This window comes from Dermacentor albipictus, chromosome 7, assembly GCF_038994185.2.
Source record: "Dermacentor albipictus isolate Rhodes 1998 colony chromosome 7, USDA_Dalb.pri_finalv2, whole genome shotgun sequence".
Lineage (NCBI taxonomy): Eukaryota > Metazoa > Arthropoda > Arachnida > Ixodida > Ixodidae > Dermacentor > Dermacentor albipictus.
In genome coordinates, this window is record NC_091827.1 from 55,474,152 (window position 1) to 55,496,327 (window position 22,176).

Genomic DNA, 22,176 nt, shown 5'->3' on the forward strand with positions numbered 1-22,176 from the left:
ACACCGTATTGCTTTGTCGCTTACAAAAGTTGTTTCACCCCAGTTTCGTCCTGCAGTTTACGTTTACGTTTACGCGCAATCGAAAGCGCACTGCCGTGTTGCTTCAGAGCTTTCGTTTTTCTCCTAACCCTTGTGCCCGTGCTGCACGTGTGGGCCCGGGCTGCATTCGGCCAATCGTTTCTCGGGCCAGGCTGCTCAACAAAACCGAGAAGCATATACCGCTGGACTGGCTGCTCGAGTACTGTACCTGCGTCAGCACTGCCTCGATCGGCCAGCTCGGCGTAAGTAGACGTCGCAAGGCGCTGCCGCTGCTGCTGCTGCTGCCTTCGCTTTCGGTTGTTTTCTTGCGGCGCGGTCTGACAACGCTCCACGTTGCGGCGTCGTCAGCTTCGCGGCGATATCGCGCCACGTCCGAGTGGCGCGACCCTTTAAAAGCCCACGTCCGGACAGAGGTGTACGCTCGACGGTTCCAAGTAGTGACTAGAGACGGACCAGCACCCAGTTGTTCTTTTTCTTGATCGGAGGATTCCAGTCGTCACCATGAGAGCCGTGTGCATTGCGCTGATCGCCTTGGTCGGCGCGGCCGCCGCCAAGATTAGGTAAGAGTAATGACCATCTGTGCCCCAAAGAAAATCCGTAGTTTATAGAGAAAATATTGGTTATTATGGGCGTCACTCTTATCGTTTCAGCTTGGCTTCGTGTTGGGCATGCATGTAAAGAATGACGCGATGCTCCGACTCGCAACTCGAGACGCTGAAACGGAACGCTTCATAATTCGAAACATAATAGGATGACACACGTAAAGAAAAAAAAAACATGATTCTCATTGCTTTCTTTTATGAGTTGGAAAGAGAGCGTTGCGATTTCAGCCTTACTACTTTTATAGTAAATGAATGCAGAAATGAACGGAGCTGTAACATACTGCGAGGAGGATTTGCTCGTATATGCCATATTATCGCTATTTCTCGTTCCATTGTGAATGAACTTTACTGACGGGTAAGTGCTATACTTGCGTTCCATGCAGGAGTAACTGCGTCCTTGCGACCTATTTCGTAGCTAATGGAAATTGCATAAGCATATGGTCAGCCATGGTTTAAAGTACTAAATCTCATAGCGTCCACTAGTACAACAGCACGCAGTTCCCTCCCCGCCCCCCTCTCCCCAAAAAAATACCCATCACAGGCAGCCTGTCAGGTTTTTTTGTGCAAATCTGTTCAAGGACTCACTTGGAAATCCTAAAACGTAATTTCGATGTTCCGCTTGTTCCGCCTATCTTCTTTAATTTGATCTGAAACGTGCAATATGTCACAGATGGTTTACTTACTCTCCTCTTGTCAAAATAAGGGCGCACGCAGTACATCTTAAACGGTGACGATTAAAAATATCTTCGCAACGTAGTAAAGCGCATGCGCATAAAAATTAGCTTGCACTTACCGTCATTCTTTCCCCAGTATTTTACTCGTCCTGGCGCAGCAGATTGCGACGCAGCAATGAAACGGAGATGCGGAATACTGCGTTTTTTTTTTCGGACAGTGTATAAGGTCGATATTTACCCGCCGTGGTTGCTCAGTGGCTATGGTGTTGGGCTGCTGAGCACGAGGTCGCGGGATCGAATCCCGGCCACGGCGGCCGCATTTCGATGGGGGCGAAATGTGAAAACACCCGTGTGCTTAGATTTAGGTGCACGTTAAAGAACCCCAGGTGGTCAAAATTTCCGGAGTCCTCCACTACGGCGTGCCTCATAATCAGAAAGTGGTTTTGGCACGTAAAACCCCAAATATTATTAAGGTCGATATTAGTCGCACGAGCGTGCGCAATTCCCCTCTGTCTCTTCTCGCCAACAATTTATTTACGTTGACACGGTATGTTACCCATTTTGTGCAGCATTCCACTGACGAAGATGAAAATCTCCCCGGTGACGAACATGTACCACAACACTTCCGAAGGCTACATCGCACCCCTGAACTACACTCAGGTGAGAGCACTGATGCTCAGCAAGCACCAGCATGTCCTCCCTTTTCTGTGTGAAGACAAGCAAGACAGAGACAAGCATGTTCGAGAGGGAACTTTAACCTAGGCCTAACTAACTCCGATGTCGCCTATTCAAACACGTGTAAAATGCAGAAAAGCTTTCGTAACATATCTCTTTGGGCCGGTTTAAATTAAAATCTGCTGCACTTGAGAGACAAACTTAAATGATGGTGAGTACCGGAAGCGCAATCTAAACTCAGGGCCTGAGTCTGTTTACGAAAATTGCAGAAAATCAGCAAGATCGAAAAAAAGTAAGACCTCGAAGGCTAAAAATCCGTAAGTCTGCACAAAGAACAGATATCGCAGTTCTGTAAACTGCATCCGCTAGAACATTGAAAGCCTACAAATTTGATAGCTAAACTTATAAAGTTTGTTTAATTTGTTACAATGTTCATAGTGATTTTGCAAAAGTCGTGCATATTAGTTGTGTATTGAAAAGCTAGGCATAATACATCAATTTAGTCGTCTTTAGATGTGCTTTTAGATGCAATGTAAAGAATGCTGATATCGTTTGTCATTGCTGAAATTTTACACTTGATAGTATGGTTTTCTTAAAATTTGCTATTTTCAACAATTCTTATGGAAATCAGTGGCACCAATCAAAAATTCGCTACTACAGTAACTGGCTTTTAATTTTTTTTTAGTGAAACAGACATCATGAAATTTAGTGCAGCGGTTACCAAGAAAAACGATTTCTCCTTTCCCATGTGTATAGATAAGAACCCCCGAGCTAAAGCTTCCTCTTGAATGCGAGTCGATGTACACGTGACCTCTAATGTAACCAATGGCGCTGTTGCTTTGCATGAAATTCTGTCCGAAGGTTAACTTTTACGTGGAGCAAAATCACTATTCGTTACATATGTAGAACTCAAATTGCGAAAGACACAAAAGAAAGAAGTACTAAATAATGATACAAAGCCGAGTATTCAGGTCATTACCCTATAGTTTATGCACTTCATTTTGATTTATCGAGCTTAATTTTAGCCTTAGAGGTGGACTACTCGAAACGGGGACGGGGACGGCAAAAAGTTAGGTCGGCGGATGAGATTAAGAAGTTTGCAGGGACGGCATGGCCACAATTAGTACATGACCGGGGTTGTTGGAGAAATATGGGAGAGGCCTTTGCCCTGCAGTGGGCGTAACCAGGCTGATGATGATGATGATGATGATGATGATGATGATGACTCGAAACGGCGCATATAACTTAGACGATAAATACAAATGAACCACTCACTAAGCAACAAAATATCATTCATCACCGTTTATGTAATATATTCTGAATCACGAACTTCAGCCTGTAAATTCGAAATGCGAATCTACTTTGATTTAAATTACTTTTGTGATGTGCATTCGCAAGTTGTAGAACGAAATATATGGCTGTCCCATTTCCTTTTTTATTAGAACGCCCTCTTAAACACTGTGCGAAAGAACCCAACTGGAACCTCAACAAACGCATATAGGTGAAAGCATGAAGTACTTTTGCTTTCCCAACTGTCAAACAATTAAAACCATGTACGTCCCGAAGGCTTATTTCACGCTCAGAAAAACACTTTTGTGTAACACGTATTGATCAACAGAAAGCTGCATCGCGAATTTTGCATGTTGCTCTACAATTTTAACATTGACAGATTTAATCTAACTATATTATTTGAGAAGTTGAACAAGTAATTATGACTAATTATGTAATTAGGCACAACGCAAAATATAATTTGAATACGTCAAGCGACGGCAAATAACATTACTTTGGTTGGGTTTAGCTGCATGACATTTGCGTATTTTTACTCGGTGCACGATAGTTGGGACACCCTGTATTTCATGAGGGGGCAAAGGGTGTGTCCTCTTTCACACAGTCAGCACCCTTAGCGCGGTACATGCTTTTAGTTGTGAATAACCCACAAGCCCAGGCCTCTACATTTGTCAAAAACTTGCCAGTAGCTTCAATCGTTCCCCGTCTTTTTTTCTTCTGTTAGCCCATTTGTGCGGGGATGCCTTAGCCACGTTTCTAGTGATGTTGAGGGCCATCGGAGTGTGTTATTTCTGAGTGGGCTGCCACGTCCCGTGCTTCTAAAGTATTTTTACGTCAACATCTGCTACAGACCGTTCTCCTCTGCTCTCACTTCACTGTTGTTCACGCGTTGTTCCATCGGCGAGTTGTGCATAGCGCAGTGACGTCAGCCGCCACACACGTGCTTTCGTACGTTGCTCTAACGATGCGTCACGTGACAGTGTGTCCTGTGATTACAGCGCCCACGAGTACCAGACGAGTGTTGCTGCCATAAAGCTCTCCCGTTCTTAGTTCTCAAAGCAGGGTACCCGAGTTGGCATCTGAACGTCACTAGTATGCAGCTTTGTCGTAAATCTTATTGGGCGGAAACGAGGCCCACCGTGGCACTTATGAGCGCTCCAAATTGTTCGCACCGCATTCCGGCTCTCGGCTTTCCGGTACATTTATCCGTATCTGTTAGTGAGAGACATTCACGAACACTAAGGATCACGGCACTTTCATTATCATCGAATATCACAAAGGAGGAACAACAAAAACGACGGTGTAAGCGTTAGCTATTCCGTGAGTGTGTGAGTGACAAACTTTATTGAGCTCTAGATTCGCTAGCGATTGAAAAACTTATAAAGGTGAAAGTACGAAGTGGCCCATTGGAATGAGTCGTACCTGAAAAAAAGCGTTGTCTAATCCAGTGATGTGAAAGATATCTTCATCAGAAATGGCTCATCAAGCAAGCAAAGATGAAATGGCTGAATATGACTGAAGAAATGAAAGAGAGAGTGATAGAAGCAGCAAATTGAGGAACGAAAGAATGAAAGAACGAAAGAACGTAGCAAAAGAAATAAGGAAAGAAAGAACGAAAGAAAGCAAGGAAAAAGGGCGGAAAGAGCAAGAGAACGAAATAACTTTTAGGTAATATATCATGTGCATAGATGTGTTGTTGAGGAGATCGACCCACGACGCCGTACGTTTACTTCACGCTGCAACTCGTTCTGTTTTGCAAGGCGCCTGATCCTTCCGATCGTATAACTTAATGCATTATCACGCGCAGCAGGCTTTCGCCTTCACGTGTTACAGGAAAGTAACATGTGGCCGAACGTTTTCATAAAACGCACGATTTATAAGCGTTCCGTGATGTTACGGTTACGCATTTGTGGCTTCGCAGCCACGCCACGGTTACATCCCCGATCTGATGAACTCACCATTCGAACGTGACTAAAGCGCAAAACAAGACATTCACTGGAAGGCGAAGACAGGGCGGGGAGCCCGTGCTGCGCTTGTTGCACGTGTTTTGTGCTATTCATGAGCTGAACGTTCCCAGAAGCATGCATTGCCGTTCGTGTTTCTCTTTCGCATGCAGCTCCAGTACTACGGTTACATGACCATCGGAACTCCGCCCCAAAACTTCAGTGTCATCTTCGACACTGCCTCCAACCTGACCTGGGTGCCCTCCATTGGTTGCAGTGTGGAACAGTGCCGTGAGTACATATAGCATACATAGCATATATCTACACGTATGCATATATTGTATGAAAGAAACGTTAACAATACACGATTGCTGGATTTTCTAACTGCGACTGCTAAATGGGAAAGTTTACGGTGCACTGAACTCGTTCTTGCCCCACTTATGACACGCCGTATTTTTTAGCACAGCGATGACTGAAACGACACGGTGTGCCTGAAATCTCCATATAATCCATATATAGTCCATATAATCTACATCAGGGTTCAGATGAGTGCAGATACTACTATGTGCTAGAGAGAAAGATAGAGGGACACTAGAGAGAGAGAGAGAGAACAAGGGGAAGGCGGGGAAGTTGGCCATTAAAATGTCCGATTGGCTACCTAGAAGGAGGAAAAGTAAAAGGATTTGTAAATATGGCAAGGGAGAAAAAAATGAACAGGGAACGGAAATGGGCGCCCAAATTTCTTAGGCAGCATACGTCACTGCCAACCGCCTATCTGGTAGGCCCGTATACTGCCCGAGACGACCAAGCGCTGTGGCTGCTTTCAGCACATACGTCCGTAGTCACCGTCGCGCTCCAGCACTGGACCAGAAGAACACACTGTAAAAAATAACTTACACGCTTAATTGTGAATAAGTGCGTAAACAGATTTATAACTCGCTCGACGCCTTACACTCTTTATGGGTGTAAGGATGTGAATTATTTAACAGTGCAGAAGGCAGCACAAGAGCAGCGAATTCAGGCAACCAGGGGATTACAAATGGAATAGTGTAGCCAAACTTGAATTTGGGAACGTGTGGCTTGGGTGATTTAACTCGCGCTCTCATTTATAAATCTTCACAGTCATCGAAAAAACCAGCAAAGAAACACATTATAACGGGCATTTCTGTATTAAATTAAATAAGACAAAAATGATCTTATTTCTTGTTAGTTTACTTTTAACTGAGTTTCATTGTCTTTTCAACATCCGAAACAGGCATGTAACTGCGCTTTCGACACGACGTTTTACCGGAGTGCTCGGTACAAAGGTTTACTGAACTGACCAGTGCAATGGACAGCCACAGCTTGCCATTTTAAACAAAAAATATAAAAACTTCTCAAGCTTCTTTTAAGATAGCCTCTCACCTTGCTGTCCTACTTATATTTCATCTTTGCTGCGGCCGCCTACGTTGCGGTTTTTGACTCTTCTTTCTATTTTGATTATATTCAGCAGACTGCAGTCTTTTTTTTTCTATTTTACAAAACACTGTTATTGTGTAGAGCACACTGTCGGTGTTTATATTGCTTTTATATGTTGTTAATTAGGACTGAAAATATGGCATTTTCGTGCAACTATACGCGGTTGCGACACGACGCAGCACTGCTCGACCGAAAAGTCAGCGACCCGACAGCAGCCACCGGCGATCTTGAAACGCTGGCTGGATGAGGAGCACTGTGTAAGCGTCACACCTCGACGGTGAACGAGATTAGACGGATCGAAAACCGTCGGCGTCTGTCACCACCCAGCGAAATACTTAGGAGTTTGCGAATAGTGATTTTTTGAGACCCGAGCGAATGCCAGTCGAATAGTGCCAGAAGCGAATCGAATCGAATCGAATCGAATCGAATACTTTTCGAATAGTTTTCAAATAATGAACGGCCGTTATCACAGTTATGTAAAACAATGTTCCCATCCCAGAATTCTCAAAATTAGCAAGCTTCTGTCACTAGACAGTACGTTTTGAAGTGTTCTTTGTTAAACGCCCAAATGCGGCATTAGGAGCGAATAAGTTTCTTCACATGCGCAGCATTCGTCTGTTTCCTCAGAAAGTGCGAATGATCGCTGTGTAGCCTGTAAACTATGGCTACCTAAGTTACGTAGCCTGCTCCACTGCGCATGATCTTAGGTTCTTCGTCTATACTATGCCCGCGGCGATGAAAATATAACGAGCTTCTGCTTCAAGTTTATGTAAATTTAGGCGCAGTTGACATTCGAAATATTGAAAAAGTAATTGAAAATTTTTCGCATTTACGAATAGGGACCATTCAATTCGAACACTGAATTGATTAAGACACTATTTGATTTCTTATCCAAAAATCAGTAATGATCGCACGCTTCTAGAAGTATTTAATCACGTTAGCTTGCCGTCTAGTGTCTGTGCCCCTTACACCACTACATACGAAAAATCTGACCGCACCTAAGCACTGATGAGTTGCGAATGCGAAATCATTATTGCCCACTTGAACGCCGATGAGCGACCTTTCGAATCCTGAACTCCTCGGGGGCAAGCGACCACGTTGAGACTCTTGGCGCGTTTTGATTTGGCCTTAGCGAGGCGCAGTTAGGACGCCGGCGAGAGCTTGCGCGAACAAAGAACGCGCGGATAGCACAGCCTTCCGAGGGCGAGAGCGAGCATGACGTGGCGTTGCGGTGGTTCCCTCTCCCCTCACGCAACATCATGAGCGCTATCGAGGCAGACGGTCTTTCCTTTCGCTCGCTCTGCTCCATCGAGGAACGCTCGTGGTGTGGCTTTGCAGCCATTGCAAGTTTACCTGCATTTTGCTGCTACAGACGACAGACGCTGGCTTTTTTGCTCAATGGGCGATTTGACGCTTTCGCATCAGTACCAGCTTAGCAGCAACGCTAGTGTGGTTAGAGCATTATGCGTGAACACAACGCTCGTGCCAGCAGCGGGATGAAGAACACTGTCCAGGCTCCACCACTGCGCCGATTAAGAGGAACGGTGACGATGAGTCCAGTTTGATGCACGGCGATTCTCTTCACCTCAGCGTTGCGGGAGGCCAAACAATTGTCAGGTGTTCGTTTTCGCTGCGCAGCTATTTGCTTCGCGTACTGTGTCGCGCCAACATACCGTCCCCGCGTGTTCCTAGAGCATTTACTGAGCAACTTTCAGTCTAGCGTCAAACCTTGCTGTCGCTTCGACTGCTTCGCCATTCAGGTCAAACTGCCCAATTTTACAGCGAAGCCGTATATAACTAGGATTCCGCTATTTCTCCGTCTTTGGCGACAGAAAACTGAACCAATCACAGCTAAATTCGTACGCCGCGTGCGCAGCAAGTTCCTTGCAGCACCACCAGATGGCGCTCGTCTCCGAATATCCGCAGCAGTGGCGCCGCCGGCCGTGCGGGACACACACACACACACACAGACAAAAAAAACAGAAAGGCCGCTTTCACGCATAACGTTCGCCGCAAGCGTTTCCCGCTTAAGACGATGGTTGCATAAGCTGCAGTTGCCAGAAAGGCGCCACTGTAGCATACGAAGCATGGCGTGAGATGTAAAAGACGCTAAAGAGCTGTACTTTTATATGTAAAAGAACAGCCCGCCTAGCAACCCATGTCATTTTTGTTGTGACATCGCTATGGAAACACCAGGCATAGTTAGGACGCACAAAGAGCAGCGTGAAGACGATGCATTGAGTCAGGAACAGCAACGTTATTATGCACAGTGGCATCGTGCTCTGGCTAGACAGGACGCCGGAACTGCTGCCCAAAGCAACCTACGCATGGTTAGGACTCCTGAGGAGCAGCGCGAATGCGATGAGCGATGAAAGGAGCAAGCAGAACGGCGTCGGGCTCAGGCTCGGTAGGACCCAGTTAAAGGCTACGTCGCATTCGTCTATCAGACGAGGTGACAACGCAGCTTCGCTGGCCAACGGCCTTCACAGCACGCGAAGGAACCCTAAAATTATTAAACCGGAGCTTCCTTTCCCAGTTCCAGGCCTATATTAACACATATCTGGCCTTTAACGTCGACGGCCACAGGGGAATGCTTCGACAAGCGGCAAAGTACACTCTCTCGCAAGCAATCCATCGTGTAAAGACGTTTGGAGCGTTTCGATCCACAGTTGCGCTAGACAAGACTGACGCAGAACGAACAGCACGAGTGCAACATGGCACTATGGGTCTTCACTTAAAATTTTGCCAAATAATAAATGCTTAATGTACTGCAGGTAAATAAGTGTATATAATATGCAGCTCATATTAGCTTACTTACTCATATTAGATTACTCATATTAGCTCATATAGCTTACTTCAAATGAAATCATTTCTTCGTATAGCATGCTGCTCTTCAATCCTGATATTCATGCCTCGAAAACCACACTTCATATATCAACAAACATGTGTAATGAAAGAATCACACCAAGGCTGTTTCACTTTAAGTAGACGGCAACTGCAGTTGAATTTGCCTGTTTCTTTTGTTTGTTTGTTTGTTTGTTTGTTTTACTGAAAACCTCTTCAAACTCACACGCTGTTCAACTTCGGCTCACAGAGGATCGCCCGCTGTTCGACAACAGCCACTCGTCGTCGTACAGGCCCTACGGCATCTGGGTGAGCGCCCCCTACATCGGAGGTGGCAGCATCCTGGGAACCGCTGCCCGCGAAACCATCAACATCGCCGGCATCAAGGTCGTCGACCAGCTGTTTGTCGAGGCTACCGTCATTGACCCTAAGGTGCGCTAGGTTTGAGCCTGCAGGGCCACTCTATTAACAGGGTGACAGCACTAGGTTGACGGGTTGAATGAGTGGGCAGATCTGGTTTTATATGTGGAGCAAACAATAGACAACCAAATATCCACAGGTGGAGAGACACGACGAGCTTCTGTTTCTCTCTCTCTCTTTTGTCATTGTTTGTCGGGTGCCAGCATATGAGGAGAAAACGGCGCATTAAAGAGGACACAGCTGGCGCTGGGAACTGTTTAGCGCTTTCTCTGCAATGCGGTGGGCGTCATGCTTTAATGTCCCAAATATATGCGTCGAGTATGCTTTTAATCTCGACCCGCACAAAAATTATCCAGGTCCCGCACAATATAGGACTATATGTTATGCCGGGGATGCCGCAACTAGAAACTATATAGTCCCGTTTGAGATAGCGCACCAAAATAGAACGGAGGCGGTCCGTTCCACCGAGGCGCACACGGTTGGTCAGTTTGAACGGTGAAGAACGCCATGACGTCAATTGAGAAGTGATATCTGCTGTCAATCATTCCGTGTTGTCTGCTATCGGACGAACGCAACAGAACGGACCGCCAATTTCGCGACGGAAAGAACGAACCGCCTCCGTTCGAGTTTGGAACGCGTACAAGATCGCACCCTAAATGGCCAAACTTGACCCTGCAAAGCAAGTGATGGTACGTGTGAGGAAAGCGGCGATGACATTGTCCTTCCGACGATGGCGCCAGAATGACGACAACATTAATGAATAAGGCACGGCGCTTGCTTAGACGCGCCGCCTTTTTTGCGCCTGCTTTTCAGCTGCCGCTTTATTCTCGCTTCAGGACCACGTGCAAAAGTGGTGCCCGCGCAGCTGTTCTTGATTTTATATGCAAACAGGCATTCCTGCGACTTCAGAGGTGCGCCAACCTTTTAAGAGTGCTAGCTCCCACAAATGAGGAAGGTTGGAGCATTGAGCATTGCTCATTCGTTTTATCAGACAGCTGAGGACTAAGTTATAGATTGTTCGGCAAGTGCACCAGTGGATCGTGCTTCGATTCGCAATGCCAGACGCACCCTCTCATTAGCCAAGCGGTACCATAAGAGAGAATGCACAAACGTACCTACCCATCTCAAAGGTCCCCGTAATAGGCAAATGATCCGCATTAAAACAAATTCAGCACAGGGCGTTGATTTCTGAGAGAGCTGCTTAAACAAGGTGTCGAAGGGAATTATAAAATTGTTGCACTCATTCAGCACGTACGACACTGTTGTTTGCACTGATTAGGATAAATTGTTCGCTTGCCATGGCTTTATCGTTAGCTGCTCTTTCATCACCTCTACAACTTCCCACAGCTCACTGTGGGCTGTGCCGGCCACTTGGCATGGGGGGCGAGAATCAGTGTGTTTGCTTTAAATGTTTTAAATTGATGAGCGATAGTAAGAAGTGTTAATCAGTACGCTAATGGGGGGAACGCCACCGTCGCCATATGGTGTTGAGGACGTGTAATTTCTGCTGCAAAAAATATGTGTGCGTCACTGTACTCGCTCGTCACAAGGGCTGCTGGGTAACTGTCGATCACACATGCGGGAATGACAAATTTCGGCATGCCCTATTAAGTAGCCACTGAACCTAATTATCTAAAGTGATACGTCGACGTTGAATGAGGTGCAGAGGGTGGCATGATGGGGCGGTTTCCAGGGCAATTGATTCTTTCCTACGAGACCCAATTTCCTGAGAAGCAGCTCTTTCTGCAATCGTTGACGCTGTTAACTGTTTATCTTTCTCGTTCTCGTTCTCCACCTCCTCAGTGGTGGAGGAATGATGATTCTGAGCGCATTCCCTTCCTGTCACTCTTCGCAGATCTACAACGGTGTGAAGTTCGACGGCGCCGTCGGTCTGAGCATTGAGTCGCGCTTCCTGTCCGAGCACTGGTCCATCTTCGACCACATGTTCTGGAGCCAACTCCTCCCTCAACCAGTGTTCGCCTTCTACTTCCACCCGACCGTCAACGGTACCGACGGCGAGTTCGTGCTCGGCGGCATCGACAAGTCGCACTACGAGGGAGACCTCACATATGCCCAGAGTGCCACCGATGAGTGGATCATCCGCTTCCAGGGGTGAGAGAGCTCTGTCATGGTTTCGGAGTACTCTGTTACACATAATACGGCTGCCATGCGCGTTTTTATTCGCTCTTCCCATTTTACTTACTGTCATGTTCTTTCTGCTGAGAATTTAACACAGTCTGTTTTTCTCTCTCTTTCGGCCGTTAACTATATTTAGTAAATTAGTTTTATTTAGCCAAACTTCTGTATACGGCATTAGTCCGTGGTCAGCGGTACATTTACCTGTATTTCTCGCGGGAACATGCTGTTGCGATAAGGGTTTGAAAAGGTTGACGTAATCGAGAAACACGCATTACCAAATGCGTACGCTTCGACGATGTAAAAGTCACCTCGTGCGGGAAATTCGAATTCTGGAAGTGATAAGGCTGGTGCGGGGGCAAAAGCAGAAGCGAAGGGGTGAATTAGGCGCCTTCGTCAAAAGCATGTCAGTTTAAAAAAAAATGTGTTTATTGGGGAAATATCGAGAATATATACAAGCGCCAGGAATAGTCTGAATTACGAAATCTTTTTCAAGTTGGAGCGTTGCAGGAATATAGCCAATACCTTCGTGAACGTGCAGAGGAAAGTTTATAATTGTAGTGTGAGTGATAAAATCACAAAATATTCAGAAAAATCTACTAATTACATTGCACCTCGAGTTTTGCCGGTATTGCGAAAGGTGTATCAATAAAGAATTGCAATCTCGCCTCACCCGAAAGGCGAATCATCGATTGCGATAGCATATAAGTGGACAGCTATACGAAGTTAGGGATAGTAATTTTATCGGCCGTATAAGCTTGTAAACATAGGCAAAACTAAACAAATTATCAAGCATGGCGCCAGGTGCAGCCAAGCACACGTGAACACATCTCACTCGATGACCGTGGAAACACGCTGTAAAAACGCTGCAGTGAGGAAATGCGGCAGCAGCAGCGAGCGAATTGAGCTGCGTGTTGCTGCTCGCATGAACACGAACTAAAACGTGAAAGCGCAGCACGGACACCGTACCCGGCGCAGATCGATTTCAAGAGACAGCAGCCCGGACGGCCGCCGGGGCCGCCTGAAGTAGAAGGCTCCGCTCCCTCCAACCACCCCCCCCCCCCTCCGCAAGAAGTATCATACGCAAATAAACGCATGCTCTCCGGCATGTGCGAGTAGCCAGTGTCCGAATGATCGCGGCAGCCATCTTCTGTACTTTCCGGAGCGGCGCAGTATTTTCGGCATAAAATGCATCTCTATCGCGTACACGTCCCTCTGACGCAATGAGATTTTGCGGTTTTGTGACGTCGAGTGCCAGACAGATGTAGCGGGTGCAACCTGAAACCTTTTGACCAATAGCAGAGGGTTAACGGCGAAAGGGCGTCAAATCAGAAATAGTATTTTTTCTTCGTTTGTTCGGTCGAATCATTCCTAATCAGTGTGTACACGCCATGCTATACTGGGAGCTAGCACGGTTTTCGTGACTTCGCATGACAGACAGGCGAAGTGGGGGTGGTCCGTGGCCAGTCGCGGAAGGCTGATTGCAGAATTGGAATAGAAAAGTTTGCAATAGCTTTAGGTTAAAGCAGCCATGTTCTGGTTGACTGTACTCGCTACGTGCATGTGCTCATGCTCGCATTATATATATGTATATATGTAAATGTATCTATATATATATATATATATATATATATATATATATATATATATATATATATATATATATATATATATAAACTTTTGGACTGTGCACCTAGTGCCACTTGCAAGCAAGATTGGTTTGTGTTGCACAAATGTGTGCCCTCTATGGAGCTGCTAACAGCGTAATGCCCGTTTTTATTTTTAAAAATTAAGGTCCTCGTTGTATGTCTCGGATAAAGACGCACAAAATATTCTTGAAACCAGTCAGAACGAACAAAGTCAGAACGAACAGCATATGTCACGTGCACTTGCGTCACATCCAGTACCAAAAATTGTCGATGCATGACGCTGCAATCGGTGCGGAAACTCATTTCAATAGTAATTGAAAACATGAGAAGGCCTTATTTCGGTGTTTCCACTGGCGCTGGAGACATCGTCAAGTTTCATAATAGGGAAACGCAAAATAAAAAGAACAAGCATAATTCGGGTTGCTGGGTGCTTTAAGTATAGTGTCGGCAACAGGCACGAATTGGCAGTGCCCGCTAATCAACACAATGAAAGTCTATACAGATAGATAGTCAAGCAAGTTGTCAATAAGAGAGCTTTCTCCGTATTCATCTATTGCAGCATCAAGATCGGCCAGCGCTGGATTCAGACCGATGACCTCTACGCCAAGCCGGTGTCCACCCTGCCGTTCATCTATGGTCCCCAGCAGCAGATTGATCTGATTCACAAGACCCTGAACGCTTCCAGCACCTCCCACGGCGAGGTGAGGACGTTGTTCACGTGATACAAATGTACTGAGTAATGTAGGAAATGCCGCCGACATATATACGAATACAGTTAGAGCACTTAAACAAATTTCACCGCACCTTGAAAAGTGTTCCAACGGGCCACAAAGTGCGCCTAAACTATGTTTCTCTATCAAACAGAAGTAAAACAGGATACACGTTTTTCACATGTTGGACGAAGCCTGCTCATACTGAAATCTTTAAACATGCTACGTTTAGCTGAAGCTAGTGTTAGAGAAAACCCCTCGTCTTCACTTGACTCAGTGCATCAAGCTGCGCGCACATCTCTTCGAATAGAATGGTGTTGTGTATAACGATCAATACCTAAGAATAGGACGCACCCTTATGGGTGCGTGTGAGTGACACGTGGACATATGCAACTTGCTCAGGGCATTGTACGGTTCTCTGCGACTATCACAGAGCGCTTGAAATTGAGCATTCGGGTCTCCATTGGGAAATAAGGTCACAAGGCATTCTGGGGAATTCATTGCATGCAATAAGATTACAACAATAAGAGTAGATCCATAGAAAACATTTATTTAGCAAAACTTTCTAATTACTTGTCAAGGCGCCTTTCATGAGTGAGGACATGAAAGCAACTTTACTCCGTGGTTCTCGAAAATGGTGTTTAGCCTTTTTTACATTAGAAGCTTGTCCACGGTACTCTTAAAAAAATAAGGACACTGTGACTGATTGCACAAGCACAGGTTTATTGTAAGAATTTAATTTCAAGAAAAGGCATTGAAGTAATGTTCTAAAACTTCCAAGTTCTAGGTTTCATATACCGCTTCCTAAGCCAAAGTTTTTATTGATAATCCTTCATACTAACTTTAGACGCAGTGTTCCTTGCATCAATTGGTGTCAGGATCACCCACTTCCACCCTAAAATTGGTCTATATGCGGAAAATCCAAACTACTTTAATGTGTTACTGCCGGACGCATTCATACTACCAAAGCGCATGAGAAGGAACGAGAAGATATAATTAACGCAATAATAAGAGAAATGCGCGCTCCACTAAACGTTACTTTTTCACAAACTCACATGTATCCCTGATGATATCCTTACAATGGGATCAGAGGGTATCAGCGAAGAAACATCGCAAAATCAAGGACTAAAATATGATATTGTTTGTGTTCGAGAAGCAACTATTGGGTAGCTTCACTTTAGCACATCTTGAAGATGCTGCGAGATGGACTGTATTAATCGGAAAATCGTCCTCACTCTAGTCATCTAGTGTATGATGTCCTGTGGTCACCTTCCCCTGTGTATGCCATGATATCAAATGTTCTTGAAGGCAGTCTCAAGTGCGAAAATTTCCTCTGTAATGGCCAATAAACTAAGAGGCCGCATACTTGTATTGTCACTTGATCAGTCCCGCAAATCACACTCTACAGCGCAGCATGCGATATCAAATTCTTGAACGTGTAATAGCTAATTCCTTCGGGCGAGGAAGACAGCTTAGCGAATCATGATAGTCCTGTCATCAGCCAGAGCCCTATAACGTAAAACTATTCTAATATTTTTTTATTACAATCTCTTGACGTCACATTTACGTAATCACCGACGCAAGCATCGGGCGCTAGCCCTCATCGTTAATTGAAAAGCCCAATGAAACGCACTTCTCGTTTATAGGATGTCTCTTTTGCTTTCAAAGGAAATAGCATTGCCTACAATGAGCAGTTTCTTTTATATAATTGGTTGAAAAGAAGCGAGGAGCACGGTTAAGTGGAGCGAGTTTCTATGGGGCCGAGCCAGCACAGTGAAAGTGGATAACCGGACGAAGAGGGTGGTGCCGGCGTCTGCGATTGGTACACTTCGCCTTACTTAGGTAGCGGTGGCAGGTGGAAAACCACGGCGGCGCGCAACGGAAGGGTAAAGATGCCGCTAAAGCAGATCCTCAGTAAAGTATAGCTAGCTGAGAAATGTTTCATAGGTGCCGAAAGGTCTCAACAACGCTATATTGCCACGCAAAATGTTTTATTACACGCCAATAAAGCCACGCTCCCCGGCAGCTACGAGTAGCCGCGCCTCTGACTCGGCAGCGCAGCCGGTTTAGGCACGTTTCCAGGTAGCTAAGGTCCACCACTTTGTGAGAAATAACCATACACAATCGCTTATTGATGCGAGAGAACAAAAATTGGAGGACGCTTAAGCTTCGCCTTCAAGAGTGGGACGCGACAGCGTTCCCGTCGACCCGCCAAGGGGTATAAGACAATGCGCTACGCACAGCAATCACTTACGATGCGCCCCGCATCGGACTTAGCGCCCACCTATCACGCGGTGAACGTCGAGCAACGCAGCGTTCGGCGCGACAACGAAACGTGCGCCTGAGCGAACGAAACGAACCAAAGAACTCGGTGTCTCGGAGGGAAAACGATCTACGCGAACGATCACGCCAAACGTCGTGATCGGCACGGGCAGAGAGATAGTAATCTAAACCGGAAGCACGGCGAAGCGTCGTCAGGGGAGAGGGAGTCCCGCGACGCGCCTGGCAGCGGTCCCAATGCGCGCGCGGCGCGCCTCCTGTCGGGGCAGCGCCGTACATTGAGAGGAGGGGGTCTTCTGTGTTTGCCGCAAGATGGCTCTGCGTGTGCGGAAAGCGCAAAAGAAATGCAGCGGAAACGCACTTCGCAACTCGTGTAATTGTGACTTCTGTACGTTACATGTTCATAATTACCGATATACACCGCAGTATAACTTTCCACGGCTGGTTTCGAAGGCAACACCGCATTCACTAGAGGCGCGTTTCCACCGCTTGGAAGCATCGAACTCGTGGCTGAGTGGTAGCGTCTCTGTCTCACACTCCGGAGACCTGGGTTCGATTCCCACCGGGCCAATCTTGGAAGTTGCTTTTTATTTATGAAGAGCCTGCCGTGATTTATCGCTCACGGTCAACGCCGCCGACGCCGACACCCGACGCCGACGACACCGGCTTTTCTGCGACACGAGCTCCTTAACGCTATCGCGTTAAAATTAACCACTGAGCGAAAAAGCTGGTGGTATCAGCAGCAGTGAAACTGCATCTAAATTCCCATTAGTTTCGACACCTCGCCACGAGTGCGCCTCGACAAAGAAGAGCGGGTCAATAGGAGCGTCCGCTGCCGCGCTAGCTCGCCATGTGTTGTGTCACGGGAGAGGGCGTCGCCGTGACGTCACGTCACCAGCGTACCTCGACGGAGCGGATACGGCGACGCGACGCTGGCCTTGTGAGCGCCGCTGCTTCCTCGACCTCTCATCGCGCAGTACGTCGGTGGCACCGAATGCTTCATTTCTAACCAATGTCTAAATTATTTCGGCCTGCAGCCAGCATGCTAACATAAAAGCTGTACCAAAAAAAAACCCGCATCAATTGAATCGCAAAACTCGCTATCTCGCAGCAAAACTCGAAAATATAACACGCAGCGCAGAAATTGAACATTAATTCCTTCGCGTTCACTACTCATAAGTGCTTCGATGACCTGGAAGTTTCACTACGATTGGCTTTCTTTTTCTACATAAGACTTTTTGAGACTCAATTTATCTAGCTAGAATCTTAGCCCGACGCTTATGATCCAAGGTGTCCACGATCTAGGGTCGCTAGGCATGGGCTCATTCTCGTGAAGCCGTCGTGGAAGTTCCATCGTCACCACTCCAGCTTCTTGATCCCATTCTCCTCATGCCATCGTCGTGGAGCCTTCTACGCGGACCCAGTGACCCAACTTCTCTAATAGCTTAGACCACTAGGTATGTGCTCGCGGCCGTGATGCCATCATGCTCGTTTCACCGTAGTCATTCCAGCTTTGTCACACTACCGTTGTGATGCCGTCGGGGTCGTTCCATCATCATACCTGCTTCGTCATCCCACTGTCGTCATGATGTCGTGATGCTATGGCTGCCACACAGTCATCGTCATACGATTGTCGCCACACTGTCGTTTTAGTATCTTACTCACGTTAGTAACGTCAGAACACTATCGTCAACCCGCCTTTCTCTCATGCGAACTTTAGCGTTCCATCGACTTCAATGCTTTTTCGTCATGATATCGTGTTCGTGCTGCCGTTGTTCAATCATGTTATGCTGCCCTTGTCATGCTACCGGGATCATTAGTCGGATAGTCGCTACAATGCGTCCGCATTAATACCGTCGTAATTATGCCGTTGTCGTCAGTACAGCTTCACCATGCCGTCGTCGTCAAACAGCCTTCGGTATATAAGCACCGCCAGGCGTTGTCGTCATCCCCTCGTCATCTCATTGTCCTCATACCGTTGTTATGCCATCGTTCTCAATGTGTTGTCGTGAAACAGTCATCATGCATTTCTTGTCATACCGTAGTCGTCATGCCATCGCAGTCGATCCATTGTTGTCATTCCTACTTTGTAATTTCACTTTCGCCGTGCCGTCGTCGGGAAGTCGTCGTCGTAGTACCACTGCCGTCATGTTGTCGTCGCGTGACCGCTTTACAATCGTCATCACTACGGCAACGTCATCGCATTGTCATCATGCCATCGTTATACCACCTTCATCGATTCATAAATGTCATTCCTTCTTGTTCATTCTCCTAATCTTAATCCTAATCTTAATCTTAATCGTATCTTAATCCTGTTCTCGTCATTCAATGCACATCATGGCGCCATAGTGCTGCCATCATCGTCAGGCAGTCCATATCATCGTGGCAGTGATGCCATCATCGTCAGGCCATATGATGCCATCATAGTCAGACAGTCACTATCATCCCTCCTGATTACCTTCATCGTCATACCGTCGTGGTCGTGCTATCGCCATCATTACAGCCTACTTATCAGGTTTTCGTCATATTGTCGTCTTCATGCCAACGTCGTCACACATTCGTCATCATTCTATTCTTCCTAATGTCTTCGTCGTCAAGCTGTCGTGGCGATACCATTTTCGTTTAAGAATCGTCATCTCATTGTCGTCGTGCCTCCATAGCCTTTGTCGTTCCACCAACGTCATTCCTTCTTCGTCATTCCACCGTTGTCACTGCTTCCGCATCCAACAGTCGTCGTCATCTCGCCATGCACATAGGCGATCTTGGCAAGCGAGTGCCTTAGCAAAGTTGCACGATACCGAAATATGTTGCATATAGCTGGAGCAATGGAAGCCCGAGAATGACCAACACGCATGGTAAAAAAACGGGACTTCAGGTATACGGTGCGTCGCTGTGGTGATCGAATTCTAATCGCATTACCACTGAGGGTCATCGTGAGATGACTACTACCGTAATTTTTTATTCCAACGATCTGCACACTTTGGAGAAGTGATAATATTATACCTGTCTTCAACTCGCTTTCTGGAACTTGTTATTCTTTTGATGCAAACTACTGCATAATAGTTCTTTTCTTTTTGTTTGAGACGTCTTTCTCTGTGGTTCCCATATTGCAGTACACCGTTGACTGCGAAGACATCCCGACCTTGCCCATCATCAGCATCAAGATTACCAGCAGGAACTTCGATCTTCGTCCCCAGGATTACATTGTCAAGGTAAGCACAAGATTTCAAGTAATTAGCATTGTATTCGCTGCGCTAGTTGGCGCAAATCAAGTGGTTTAGGCAGCACAACTCTACAAAAGAAAATACATGCACACCTTTACCCATGGTTCGTTAGCTTTATTTTGTTCGTTGGTTCGCTTAGATACTTCATTTGTGCTGAGAAGTACCTTGGCGCTTTCTGTACGTAGGCACAAACACACCTTCGCATAGGTATGAGGGTTGGGCACGCGCATGTGGTTGTATATGTTAACGTAATTAGGTACATTTGTGAATGTGGGCGTGGGTGCGAGTATGTTTGTGTTTGTAAATGGTGTTGAAAGCTTTATGTTGGTTTTAGTTGAACTGGTGCACGGGATTTACATGCTTCAGTAACGCAGCAGAATGCTAAAGTCCACGATGAAAGGAAGCGACACGGAAAAATGTTTTTTTTTTTCGGTGTATTCCCACAACTCTTTCTTTATGACTACTGATAAATGATCGGCGTTTCCTAAAGTTCTTTCAAGGTAAAACTGTCTATTCGACTTCATTAATGAAAATTTAATGATGAAATATTTAGTGATAGCTGATATATCTTGCGGGGAAATAAACCATGTCTTACTTACTAATACAACACAACCTAATTTCTGAATATTTAAGGTGCCTCAGTACCACGAAATAGATGCAGCTACATTTTCTGTCGAATATACAGCTTGACCTGGCGAACGAAAACAAAATTTAGATGTGAAAAACCCGTCAAAAAACACATATTGTTGTCCTTCCAACTGTGAACAATTTAAGAATAATAAAAAAAAACACTTTTTGTAGCATTGTTGAAGAATAAGTCTCCCAAACACCAAGTGAACTTCTTGAGCAAGTAGGCAGATAACGGGGTCACTGCAAAAAGACATATTTAAGGTGAATCCAACTGCTTCATTTTCAACGAAACGAAACTGGAGACATACGTGTATAAATACGTACACGCTTCTGCAAACGGACGTGCACTGTGTATGCCACTGGGAATAAAAATTTTTTTATAAGTGGCGGAGGACTCGTAAAGCAAAATCAAGACCGATGTTATTTTGCGTGAATAGAGAAAGGAAGTTGAGTAATTGTCGAAAAAAGTAGACCTTACTTTTCAGATATGCTTCTAAAACAAAGCAAAGATCGGTAGGTGTAATCGGTAGCTAGTTACACCTGGATACGCCTCGATCTCATCAACGAAACGAATGAATTTTCAGTATGTGTGGAAAGCTTTCAACATGCTTAATGATGGCAATGTCCACCAAATTCCGTGACCTTGCTGTGCAGAAATATTGCGGGAAATACTGTACCATTGTTGGGATACAAGACTTGAATTCCGGGTGAATGTTTAACATTCATTCGAGAGCCGTACGTGTGCTGGTGATAGCATGACGTCGCCGAAGGCCAGAAAGGCGCCTCGGTTGTCCGTCTAAAAGCTATCGCAGCAAAAGACCAACTTGTACTATCATCAGTCGCACGTGGCATAAATGCCCCGCGGGCCCAACACCCGGCAACTGACTGACCGATCGTTAACTGTTCAATATTTCATTATCTTTGCAGGTGAACTCCACTTGCTACTCCGGCTTCATCGTCGACACGGCACACCAGCTGCCCGGTGGCTCCACCTGGCTGCTTGGCCAGAACTTCCTCCGCCGCGTCTACACCATCTTCGAGACCGGCATCTTCCTGTGGGACAAGCGCCTTGCCTTCGCTTACGCCCGCGAGACTGAGTACTAAGTGGAGAGAGCGCAATAACAACTGGACTCGGTTGAGCACTATTTTGAGCGAGGGCGCTTGTGGAAATAGCTGCCGAATGCAATTTGCGATTGGTTTCTTCTTCTGATTTCTTGAATAAAATTAGCCTTGGAGAACTAAGTATGCGTGTACGTGATGAGTATTATTCTCAGCAGTCCTGTGCCGTTATTACTGTTCCTGCCTAATAACTCAAGACATGTTTTTCTCTAACGTAGATTATTAGAAAAGTTACATCCTCGAAAGTAAGCTGGCTTCTTAATTAAAATATTTAAAACAGGGTGTACTCGTTAGTACAACACCCTTTCGGCACCCTTTGAATGATTTCAGGTTGCTAAAGGGTCCTTGGGGCAAAATATACACCTCATAGAATTTAAGCCTGCTCAAGCGCCTCAACATTTCAGGCAAATAAAAAGCTGTACAGGTTTATTTGCTAGAGGTTAGGACCAAGTCATTGTTCGAGCGCGTCGTTCTGTGACAATAGAT

General features: G+C 46.0%; 1 protein-coding gene across 1 annotated transcript; it reads left to right on the forward strand.

The window, feature by feature from the left end:
* Positions 1–439: 439 nt before the first annotated feature.
* Positions 440–21,814, forward strand: LOC135906803 (lysosomal aspartic protease-like). The gene is made up of 8 exons (XM_065438398.1): positions 440–599; positions 1,885–1,975; positions 5,394–5,511; positions 9,773–9,954; positions 11,798–12,054; positions 14,287–14,428; positions 19,831–19,929; positions 21,499–21,814. Exons 1-8 carry the CDS (start codon positions 541–543, stop codon positions 21,673–21,675), a joined length of 1,125 nt encoding a protein of 374 aa, XP_065294470.1. The 5' UTR covers positions 440–540; the 3' UTR covers positions 21,676–21,814.
* Positions 21,815–22,176: the final 362 nt, after the last annotated feature.

Bases quoted from the DNA above. Each gene is read 5' to 3' on its own strand.
- LOC135906803 (XM_065438398.1), top strand. From the start codon at position 541: ATGAGAGCCGTGTGCATTGCGCTGATCGCCTTGGTCGGCGCGGCCGCC. The intron at 1,976-5,393 runs GTGAGAGCACTG...TTTCGCATGCAG, and splicing joins CACCCCTGAACTACACTCAG to CTCCAGTACTACGGTTACAT. The intron at 14,429-19,830 runs GTGAGGACGTTG...CCCATATTGCAG, and splicing joins CCAGCACCTCCCACGGCGAG to TACACCGTTGACTGCGAAGA.